The 12,712-nt window shown below is 34.9% G+C and overlaps 1 protein-coding gene across 1 annotated transcript; it reads left to right on the forward strand.

Annotated features, from left to right (window-relative positions):
• The first annotated feature begins 232 nt into the window (after window positions 1-232).
• LOC117107335 lies at window positions 233-5,922 on the forward strand. Its single transcript, XM_033248987.1, has 5 exons — window positions 233-534; window positions 1,141-1,491; window positions 2,080-2,365; window positions 3,093-3,304; window positions 5,699-5,922. Exons 1-5 carry the CDS (start codon window positions 411-413, stop codon window positions 5,920-5,922), a joined length of 1,197 nt encoding a protein of 398 aa, XP_033104878.1. The 5' UTR covers window positions 233-410.
• The last annotated feature ends 6,790 nt before the right edge of the window (window positions 5,923-12,712 follow it).

Raw genomic sequence — 12,712 nt, forward strand, 5'->3', positions numbered from 1 at the left:
GTTAATGAATGAACCATTGAATTATTATAATATTATGTTAATCTTTAAATATCTTGTTCATTTATTATGTTCATTGTGTGAAACAATAAAACTGAAACTGAAACTAAAAACGATCTGTTTGCGGAAGCTTATATGAACTTATTAGTAAGCCTTAGTACAAATGACAAGATTAAATTGTGTATACTACATTTTGGCTTCACATGTAGCCTAATAAACAAAGACCTATCTTTGTACTTCACTTATGATAAAACTTCCTTCATGCCTCATGGTAATGCAGTATGCGGCAATGGATAAAATGTATCTTGGTCCTCGCATGGAAATTGGCAATGGTTGGAGCACAGTGTCCGTAAGTTATTTTCATCTATGGTTTTTACAGCACTTACAGTATTCGTTGGACTTTACAGGGCTATATGCTAAAATACTTTCTGTTTCATTTTAGTGGATTTACTTGTTCAGGTTCGCCGTGTTACTTAATATACCCCACACGTGGTGGTTGGAAATACAAGGATACAAACGGAAACATTAATAATGCGGGTATGAATTAGAAGTTATGATAGTTGTTTGCAAGCAATCTATGGAAATAAACGTCAAACTGCTCTGTAAATTATTATGAGCTTAGAAAATAAAGTTGGTTTTCCATTTTTTAGAATCATTGAAAATATATTTTTCTTTTCTTAAATATACTTATCTTTTCTTTAAAAACCGTAACTATTTAAAATGTTATCGGTACAACGGAATAAGCTATAGGCCTATTTACGAAAAATTCGACCCTTTTACTACTTCTATAGAACCCAGGGGTGGCGCGCCAGGCTTTGCCAGACGGGAGGTCCGAGGTCCCCAACAAGAGGAAAATGGGCGTGGTCGAGCGTAGAAGCCCCAAAAAAGTTGACGTTTCAATGTTTATTTATTCGATTTTAGAGATTGCTAATATGTACAAAATACATGTATAATTTTATTTTCTCCCAGACGGGGGATGGGGTGGGGGTGGAGGTTTCGCCACCCCGATAGAATCCTAAAAAAAAAGAATGTTTATTTTCATGTAGATACAATGAATTAGGCCTATTAGTGTCAATTAATGACGAATGTAGGCCTACTAGGCATATATGATGTAATGATTCTTGTTTTTCTTGATGTTTACAGGTGATAATGTATATACATCACCAAACTGCTACAAATATATAAGAGTAAACAAAAATGACCGATCATGTATTGATGCTCAACGTGAATGCGAACAACTAGGCGGCAACATCGCCGAAATAAACAGCATCGACGAGTACGAGCAGTTGACAGAAAGCGTGTTACATATCCTACGTCCCGGGCAAGATAGTATATTCAGTGTTCATATCCAAAACCCGTCTTTTAATATCATAAGTAAGGGATGTGCAACAATTATAGTAAAGGATGGAAATTTGTTTATTAATGAAGTAAGCATTACAAATACCAAATGTGCCACAACTCGTATGGTAGACACTTTCGTTTGCGAGTCTACGGGTAAGTTGTTAGACGCTGGTATGTGGAAGATAGGATGTGTTGAAACAATTTTAAATTATTCTGTCATAATATGTTTATTTATCCTAGGATTCATTGACCTTTTGTACAGTATTTTTTACAATTAGGGCCTATCCGTGTATACAAATCATCACACACGGGGTACATTATAAGATTTTGGTACCATACAGGACGAGGCATTAATTTTTTCTTAGGAACTCTAACCACACTAAGTAGTTAGTCAGTCACAGGTGTAGTGTGGGATTGGGTGGGTAAATTTTTTAAGAGACAGGTTGAAACACGTATGTATGTTGGCATCTGTTCTTAAAATTGTTTTCACTTTTTTTGTAATGAAGAAAAACAAATAATAGCCTGAATGATACACTAAGTAATAGACAACATAAAACAGCACAGCTTATTTTTATGCACTTTATTAGTGCCAGTATAATCTGATATGTACACTTAAGTGATTTGTGTTATGTATTTTTTATATTTATTGTAATACTGTAGAACTTATTTTAGGTTAAAAGAAACAACAAATTAAACAAAACTGACAAAATAATGTTTTTATTTTTCTTAATTATTACATAGACGTGCATACGGGAATTTGTCCAAAGCTACAACCAACAACACCGGTACATCAGACAAGTCATATTTGGTCTAGGCCTGTCACTCAATTTTTTGTTACAGACAAGACAATATCAGGATACACTCCAACTGAATTTACACATTCATCAAAGGAAACCCTATCAGAAATGAAAGTGGGTCCTAGCTTGCGGATTGTTGCTGTTGTAATGTCAAGTGTCGTGGTCACAATCGCAATGATTTTACTAAGTTTCTTCTTTATCCGACGCAGACAAAGAACAAAAAAACCAGGGTAATAATGATATTAAGTTATTCTGTTATGACGTCAACTAAATGATTATGATTTGGTTATTTCTATGAATATTGTTATAATTATAATTATGATTATGAACATAATTGCCATTACCATTGTAATTACAGTTGTCATTGTCACTGTCAGTGTCGTTATCGGTATCGCAAGGCATCGTCATCATTATAAATATTAATATTATAAATATTTTATTATTTATAGTATTATTATCTACACTATATATTGTCATTTATATTATATTATTATTATTATTATTATTATTATTATTATTATTATTATTATTATTATTATTATTATTATTATTATTTTTATTGATATTATTTATATAAAATTAGCAATATTCGTTTTTCATAAACTTATTGGTTTATTTAATATAGTATACCAGGATCTAATAATAACTACGGTACTTATTTTTTATCACACCTTGTAAAATATTTGTGTAATTTTGTAATTTGATGTAGAGGGACCGTGTTTTGTAAACGAAATTATTATATTATAGTATATTCTATAGGATTTACTGTAATAAATATAAAAATAATTGAATACATCCTCATAAAACCTAACTAGAAACAGGGATAATATAGTAATTTCAAAACAATTTACACCACACAGATGTTATTATAAACAACACGTAGTTATAAATTGGAGACCACTCTGGGTTACTTTTTGCTGGTCAAGCTTTAAAGAATTGGTACTTATTTTTTTGCAGAAATGGCAAAGCGGTAGATAAAGTTGAATATCAGGACTATGTAGCTGAAGGTACACACGAGTACGCTACACATAACGCTGTTGTCCAACACCAGAAAACTACAGCTGACAAAGTTGTATACCAGGATGTAGAAGATAACAATGCATACGATGATACTGCAGTTGAGATGGTGTACCACGATACCGCAGTTGAAGTGCTATACCAGAATTCAGGTAGGACTAAGCTGAAAAAAGAGTTTTGAGTACAGGATTTAAAGAATCTCTTTTACAGTTTTGTTGCTTTACCAACTAAAAAATGAGATGTAAGATGCTATATTGATAGTCTATAAATAATATAATATTATAAGATCAACTTTTTTTTTTGTAAAAATAATATCTAGTTAGGATGAATGATGTGACATTACCTCCAGAATATACAGAAACATTGGTCTATATGAATATAATTTTAGCGTCATTGAAAAAAAAGAAACAAGTTTCGGGCACTAGCCTGGGGCGGATGCAGGATTTGGCGGTAGGGGTGCGTGAGAATCCACATGACCTCAGGCCCTCCATGGCTGTGCAGGGCGGATCCAGACATTTTCTGACGCGTGGGCACATTGCCAATATGGAGTCCTTAGTCCTACTACAATTGGGGCTGAGGTGAGCAAATTTTAAGAATAGGCATTTCTAGACGCTCGCAAATGGTACCGTACTCTCAGACGGTAAAAATGCTTTTTCAGAGCAGTGTTCCACGGCAGAATTATTATTTTTCCCGATGCTTCCCCTCCCGTAGACACCCCTCCCATCACGGGCGTCGCGAAGGTTTAATCCAGGACCTATAGTCTATTTTTATACTGGGAGTCACAAAGCTCTAAACCTGAACCTGACCTACAGTCCGAAAAGAAGATTTTGTGAGAGATGTAGTGTCCGGATCAACCACTTGGTTCGCATGCATTATATTATTGCAGGTTTAGGTCTAATAAAGGCCATGTTTACACTATGACGATAACGATAAACGATAAAAACTAAAAAGCAATTGTTCATATAGAAAGTAAAAAGAATAAAAGAAGGTTATACCCCCAGTATTCAACCCCGACCAGCGGGCCAACTCCGGCCCGCCAAATATTTGGATCCGGCCCGCGCAACATTGCTAAAATGTATCATTTTTCGGCCATTTTACATTAAAATACAGAAAAGGTTTTTCTGTTAGAAACACGATCACCTACTCTGGCATAGTTCAGGGTCTATAGCTTTTTCTGAGTGTAGGTCACTTTATCTAGAGTGGCGTAGAGACATGGGAAGGGGAGGCTGATGGGATAAAGGGTTACGTGGGGAGAGCGCTGATATTTTATTTTGATATGATGCGATGTCTAACCAATCGTATTTTTTACACTTTGAAAGTGCCATTTCCGGTAATCCAGAGGTGTCTATTTTTAAAATGTTCGCACTTCAGCCCCAACTATGGTGGGGCTGAGGTAAATGTAGGGCCTTTGCGGAGGCATCGGACTCCTCGTCGGGGAATTTCTGGCGCTGGCATTGTTTTTAACTACTTGTGCATTAGTGGATTTATTTGTGCTCGGAAAAATATATTGGTATGGTAGGAGAATCTGGGATGCAAGCCTTTTTTACCCTCACCTTTACGCATGCTACTGCATTCCCACATTGTTACGAAACAAGGCCTATCGCAGTTGATGTTAAAAACCAATGCTAATAATAGCAGGACGTGTAGGCCTATAAAGGAGAATGGGTGGGGCGGGCTGACATTGAACAAAATTGGAAGACACAATTTATGTCAGACAGCCGGTGGTGGTCTCAACTGATGGAACCAGCTTAAAATGTGTGAACGATGAAAAAATATTTTCACTAATCAAACCAAATGACGTCATAATCATGGGAAAACGATAAAATTGTAGTAGTAAAAACGATTTATCAATGATTATGACGTCATTTGATTTGCTTTATGAAAATATTTTGTTATTGTATACATGATAAATCGTTATCGAATCGTGCTAGTGTGAAAACGTATTCGTATCTCTTTTAATTTCTATATGAACAATTTGCTTTTTAGCTTTTTATCGTTGATTGTTATCGTCATAGTTTAAACATACTGTAAGAGGAGAAATAGAAAAAAAACCACCAATTTGAGAAGAAATTTTCAAGCATTTAAGAGGAGAAATAGGAAAAAATCGGCGTCAGGGATATAATAGTGTTGTGTTCGTCGTCAATCAATAGGAAAGTGGTAAAAGAATGAAGCTCTCCTTTCGCCCACTGCTCGATACGCCACTGAACTCATGGGTGCACTTACTTTCTTTCCTCTTTCCTCTATCTCAATTTTTTCTCCTCCCCACTTTTTTATTTTTCGGTTTTATGTTGAGAGTATGGACCTGTAGGTGGTCCGGAAATTGCAATCTTATAGTTTAAAAATCTTACCGGTAGTTGATATAATAATGATATATAATACAAATACGTACAATTTTGACTTTATAGAAGCACTTTCTTTTCCTAAAAAAATGGCGGGTTATTCTTGGTGTGATGCACCCAAAACTAATCCTAATATCCTACTCCTCAGACTTGGGAGTTACTTGTTAATTTTGAGATTCTACTCTATGTTTTATCTTTCCTTACCAGACGTTGATAGAAGCAAACGAACTGGAAACCGAAAAGGATTCGCACATGTCATAGTCGGTCGTCAGAATTCTCCATTATTCTCCAGTATTCGCGCTCTTGAGAGTCGAGAAAGAGAAAAAGGAAGTGAGTTTCAGTTTAGCGAGGATTACAGTGAAATTGATGCATGTATGCCAAATGCGAACAAAAGGACAGAACCAAATATTTATCTGCAGATAATTGGATGAATCAGCGGAATATTCTGCTCATCGATGACAGGTGTGGTATAGCTTGCTACAGTGGCGTATCTAGAAGTCTTGAAATGGGGTGCTGATGTGGGAGGGGGAGCGAAGGTGAAGTGGGTGGAGAGGGCGGTGCTCGATGATAAGTTCAGAGGCAAATACTCGCAAAATAAGGGGATTTTAGGTGATTTTTAACTACTTGCAAGTGATTTTTATGGGGCGACTGGTGCGAGTAATTTTTGGAGCAGCGTGCCCCTCTCTCCGCCCCAACCTGGCGTACCCCCTAGATACGCCACTGGCTTGCTGTGGAACAATGGATTCAATAAGTGCGATCTTATTTAGGCTGTGTTAGTTGATTAATTTATAGGTTGTTTACTTTAAGTATATAAGTTTTAAGTAAAAATATTTCCAAATGGCTATTTTTCTTCTTCCTCGAGCTGTTCTTAGGGCAAAAGTCCGAACAAATATATTTTCTCTACACCAGTAACTCAGCTGGTCTTTACTGCAGGATAGAACAGATCAGCATGAATTGTCCATGGTACGAAAATGTCTGAGTGGCAGAGTTCCACCATAGTTTTGATAATATCTTAGCCCTGTAGGCAGGCTTCATAACCATCGGACTAGGGTCAGCTCTTCGGGACATTTGTCAATGCCCAAATTTTGGACTGAATCTGGGAGGAGGTTTGCCTACAGGGGCAGCGAAAAGTTTAATTCTAATATTAGTAATTATACCGTAATGATAATGATGATAATAATAGTATAATAATAATAATAATAATAATAATAATAATAATAATAATAATAATAATAATAATATTATAATTATTATTATAATAATAAAAATAATAACTAGCCATTTTTGCTGCTCTATTTTTCTTAACCTAATAAAATGTCCGTATTGATCTTTTATAATTTTAACAATTTTAAAAATGTTATGATAGAGTTTTTAATGTATTTTTTCTGGTTTATGTATGTTGCTCGTTTTTATGAATGTGAATGTCATTGTTGTCTTGTACAGGGCCCTGTGAGAGAACAGTAGATATCCTACTGAACATGTTTCACCAGTATAAAGAATAAATAAATAAATAAAAGAGATCAATATGAAAGATCCAGTGATCGGACTTATGAAGCAGTTCCCAACCATTACGTCATTAAGATGCATGCACCACCTGATTGTGACAAATTCACCTTATGAAAAGGCATTCGTGCTCTTGGGATGTAGTCCAAAAAAGGAAGAGAAGTATATGCTCTATAAAGGAAAAAATACTGAAGACGATTATCTTTGGATAATTGCTAGTGGTCAAAAAATAACTGAAAATGCGCTCTTCAACGTTGCATGCGGTCTTTTAATTGTATAGGCCTATGTTAGTATAGTTTGCTGTAGGCCCATCAGTGCAGCTAGGGTACGAGGAAAGGTTCGACCAGCTTAAACAGGCTAGGCCAGACTCATGTTTGACTGCAACAACACCGACAATGAACACTATGCCAAGCCAAGGCAATATAGATACAGCCCAGGTGTGAATGCAATAATAATAATGCAATAATCCGTTGCAGTTGGTCCAACGTATGTACAGAAATAATTAAAAATATAGCAAATACATCGTTTCACTTTTGTATGTATATAAAATATGTATATCAACCTTAATAAAACACTGAAGAAATATTCAACGCGCATTTTGTAACAAACTTACATAACTGAAAACTTATATCTCCTGTCGGAGATAATAGCTGGTATAAAAACAAATTAGAACCAATTATTTGTTTTGTCATTAACGTAAACTTCATTCCACAAAAATACAAAACAAAAATACACAAATTTAATACGATGAGAATGGGCAGACGTTTGCTATAAACATGGTGCATTGTTGTAATAATGATGATAATTATGTAAGTTTGACAGAAAAAATGGAGTCCTGCTACATTAAACTAAGAGTTAGTGGGGATGGCGGCGTCGTTTGGGACACGAAATTAACTTTTTTCAAAACGAACGGGACAGTGGCCTACTCCTCTCTGGTTCTGCCTCAGATGATGTTAATTATGAACGACTCACATCACTCTAAAAACTACAAAGCTCGATCATTTTATAAGAATATACTAAAATGTGTTTGGCTATTTTTAGTGGATTTACTTGTTCAGGTTCGGCGTGCTACCTTATATACCCCTCAAGTGATGGTTGGAAATTCAAAGAACCAAACGGAGACATTAAACTCGCGGGTATGATTTCGAAATCATGAAGTTTGTATATTTCATTATTTTTGTAAACTCATTTAAAAGACAGAAATACTAACGTCAATATGTTCTGGCTAAAACAATACAGTTGATTTGAGATGAAGAATCTCATTTTCACTCACTCTATCGCTAAATATTGCATACAATGTACAGTAAATGACACGTTATTATTTAGCTATCTATAAATAAACTTTAAAAATGATGAATGGAGCTCGAGACGCAAGCACCCATCACACTCCCATGCATGTAAGAGGCCTCTATTTTGATCGACATTTTGCATCCATTCACACAATTGACATTTACAGTGTCTCAAAATACATAGGACTATGGCAAATAATAATCCTCACTGTTATCTTATTACAGAATAATGATATAAGCCTCTATACATCACTAAACCTACACATTTTATTCCTCTTATTAAATTAAAGTATGATATTGTGTTGGGATCAATGGAATTTGATCCTACATTTATGTTTTTGTTGTTGTTGCTAGTTTTAAAGAATTAGAAAAGACGATAATATTAATTATGATACATGTAAGCGTATATGACCAAAATTGCAATATGCGTCCATAATGCATTATATAAATTAACGAGAGTAAGTCTATAATGATTCTCGTTTTAAACTTAGTGTTTACAGGAAGCAATGTGTATAGGGTTACATCACCAAATTGCTACAAATTTATAAGAGTGGACAAAAAAGGCCGATCATGTATTGATGCTCAGCGTGAATGCGAGCAAGTAGGCGGCAACATCACCGTAATCAACAGCATCGACGAGTACGAGATTTTGAAAAATAACGTGCTACGTATCCTTAGATCATCGCAAGGCAGTACATTCACTGTTCATGTCCAAAACCCGCCACATGATGAAATTAGTACGGGATGTGCAACAATTACAGTAAAGGACAGAATCTTGTTTTTCGATAGTGTAGACATTACAAATAATGAATGCACCACAACTTGTATGGTAGACACTATCGTTTGCGAGTCCACGTGTAAGTACCGTAATTAGTCACGGGTGTGGTGTTGGGAGGGGTGGAAAAAGTTGAGAGGGTTGAAACAACGTGTATATAACTTAGTATGTTATAATTATTTATGCTAGGACTGATATCTAGTAATGTGTTTTACAAATTTTAGAATTGTTGCCCGGGTATCGTCAACACGGGGAGGGTTTGCGTTATTAACCAGAATAGTGTAGACATTAGAAATATCGATTGCGATAAGCTATGGTTTAGGAGAGCAGCATAGGTTACTACTTGGCGAGAATTAAGGCATGGGTGGTGCCAGGATTTGCCCCGACGGGGGGTGGGGGCGACGCCCCGCTTCCCCGCTGGCGCCACCCCTGAGTTGAGGATAGGGGTCAGTTGGCATACCTCTGAATTAAAAATAATGATTTTCTGTTATGATACATACTCAAATATTGTCAACATTATTACAGAATATAACCTATGCCTTAAACAATGTTATGTTGGCGTAACGGGCCCAAAAAAATAGGGCAGGTTTTTGCTTTTTGCTTTATTTTATTTTTTTTAAATAAAATCAATTAAATAAGCCTTCAAAGCTTATAATTGTCATATTTTTCGCTCTTGGACTATCTTGAATCATTTTGAGTGACGGACAGCACGACCATGCCCACTTTGTATTTTTTATTTTTTTATTTTTTATAAAATCAATTAAATAAGCCTTCAAAGCTTATAATTGTCATATTTTTCGCCCTTGGACTATCTTGAATCATTTTGAGTGACGCACGGCACGACCACGCCCACTTTGCACACGTAAACTTGTATCGTGAAATTTAAATAAAAATGTCTAGGGCCGGTCGGGTTACGCCAACATAACATTTTATTTAGGCCCTATATTTGCTAATCCTTAAAAGGAGAAGGGTGGGGAGGGGAAGGTTGTTCCAATGTCCGTTGTTTGTTCAGGAACATGTAAAACCCTGCAGGTTTCATCTATGAAATTAAGAGCGAATAAACTGAAAATGATTTAGTTTAATTTAAATTTTCCAATTTGCTTGCATCTGGTATTTGTCTCTTGTTTGTCTTTCGTTTTCTTTCAATGAAGGAAAAAATAATAGCCTACATGATTCATATGTAGATAATAGATTAGATAAAACTGCACTGCTTATTTTTTGCGCTTCAATAGTACCAGTATTTATTGAGATGTTACACGTACGTGATATATGTTATTTATTTATTTATTGTAATAACAATTATTTTAGGTTAAAAGAAACAATAAAACTGACATAATGTTTTTTTTCTGAATCATGTTATAGGCAGACATACTGGAATATGTGCTGAGCAAGCAACTACAAAAATTTTGCCCACCGCCACTCAACCAAAGGAAACTGTATCGGAAATGAACGCGGGTCCTAACTTGTCGATTGTTGCTAGTGTGATAACGTCGAGTGTCGTGGCCACAATAGCTATGATTTTACTAAGTTACTTGCTAATCCGACGTAGACAGAGAAGAACAAAACCAGGGTAATAATGCTATCAAGTTATTCTGTTATGACTTCAACTAAACAATTTTTCAAATTTGTATGGTTATCGCTATAATTATAATATCATTACCATTTATTACCATTGTAGTTATCGTTGTGGTTGTCACTGTAACCGTCGTTATCGGTATCGCGCGGCATCGTCTTGATCATCATCAACATCATTATTATTATTGGAATTATTCTGCCAGATTTACTAATAAGTTCATAACAATTAGTAAATCTGGCAGAATAATTCCAACTTTAAAACGTACCAACGTGTGCAATAAGAGTCTTTAACGAACACTTTAGATAATCTCATCATCAAGCCTATCTACTGTATTACATTCCATACCATATTCCTCTCCTGACCTCACGATATAGTTCAACCTTGTTAATTCCTTGTGTAATATATTTTTATATTTTTATATTCATATTTAATTTATCTGTTAATTGTTGTAGTGTTATAGTATTCGATTTCCACTGTTTGTTATCAAGTCAAAGAAACAAATCTCGTATATATGTACTATGTATGACGAAAATAAATCTTGAATCTTGAATCTTATTATAAGCATTATTATTATTATTATTATTATTATTATTATAAGCATTATTATTATTATTATATTTTATCATTTATTATATGATTATCAATATATTGTCATTATTAATATCATTATTATTATTGTGATCATATTATTAAGAAAAAGAGTGTAAGTTACATTTCAGAGTTGTAGTTTAGTTTCTGGGAGCTTTCGATGACATCTCGTCATCTTCGTCAGCCGTTTGAATCTGGCAGTTAACTGACACGTCAGTATTGATGACGTGTGATGACGTAGCAGGCTATTGTATATGGGTGGTAGCTCATATCCGCAATCATGGTTTAAAGCCCCATTCCCGGCAAAATTTCACTAAAAACTGACTTTTTTTTTATAAAATATTCATTTGCATTACTCCAATTATTACAAATCATGGAAAAATATTGGCATGAATTTTAGTTTACGCAAAAGAATAAAAAAAAAGAGAAATAAAGACTATTTCTCGTAAAATATTACCATTTTCTGGACGAATTCATCGTTACTAGGCAAATTCGGGGGTTGTAGATCGCATCCACTGGAATACTCTCGCTTTTATGTATACTTTTATACAGTCAATAAAGTGCGCCCTCTCTAATGAGATTAGTTTTTGTACTTCGTATCTCGCACAATGCGGTCGTTCGATTAAGGCTGAGATATGTTTGTCAAAATCTCAGTCAGCATCAGTTTTTTAACAAATTTGAAATAATTCCTATGAAATATTATATTTCACAAGTGTCAATACTAGCAACGGAAAATATCATGTCGGCCGTTTTTATGTGTGATAACAACCTAAATCGAGGTAAGGCTAGGCCTAGCCTAGCAGCGCTGGATAGGCTAATGTTTTCGGCGTCTACGATATTTCTTCCCACGACCTATCGCAAAATCAAAATGAAAAATTCATCCGCATTTATTTTTTGTGTGGAACACAAAAATTCAAATTTCATTCTTATTTTACATTTTTTTCATTCTTAGGAATGTCTAAATTTAGTTAAACTAGCAATTCCGTATTATATTTATAAATCTTTATAACATTATACAAAAATTAGATTTTTCTTAAAAACTGAAATTTTGCCGGGAATGTATGGGGTGCCATACGCAGCAAAAGTCCATGTTAAAATCAAAATGTAATTGCAAAATTCAATGTCTAAATTTATCAAAACGTAGGCGTAAATTTTCCAAAATGTAGATCTGGTTTCCCAAAATGAAGTTCTAATTTTTCAAAATGTAGTTCTAATTTCTTTAAAATGTAATTCAAATTCAAAACGTAGGTCTGACTTGATCAAATGCCCTCTCCAAATTCTATTCCAAAACGTAAATCAAAAACCAGCCTGGTTTGAAATGTATTTGACAACAACACTAGAAAACGGACTTTTGCTGCGAATGGCACTAGACTTGCGAAATGTAAATCAAAACTAATCAGCCAAGCATGACGTGGGCCTGTTCCATTAATGATGGGGGAATCATTTTTCGCTGCAGTCCAATGCCGTGAACAACGCTTCCCAGTGCGTCT

Source organism: Anneissia japonica, unplaced genomic scaffold (genome assembly GCF_011630105.1).
Source record: "Anneissia japonica isolate Jap-2015-1 unplaced genomic scaffold, ASM1163010v1 scaffold10331_len28855_cov121, whole genome shotgun sequence".
Lineage (NCBI taxonomy): Eukaryota > Metazoa > Echinodermata > Crinoidea > Comatulida > Comatulidae > Anneissia > Anneissia japonica.

What these genes read in the sequence shown, in the direction of transcription:
- LOC117107335 (XM_033248987.1), top strand. Translation starts at nt 411, where the DNA reads ATGCTAAAATACTTTCTGTTTCATTTTAGTGGATTTACTTGTTCAGGT. An exon ending in CGGAAACATTAATAATGCGG is followed by an intron (nt 535 to 1,140) that starts GTATGAATTAGA and finishes TGATGTTTACAG; the next exon opens with GTGATAATGTATATACATCA. An exon ending in CAAAGAACAAAAAAACCAGG is followed by an intron (nt 2,366 to 3,092) that starts GTAATAATGATA and finishes ATTTTTTTGCAG; the next exon opens with AAATGGCAAAGCGGTAGATA.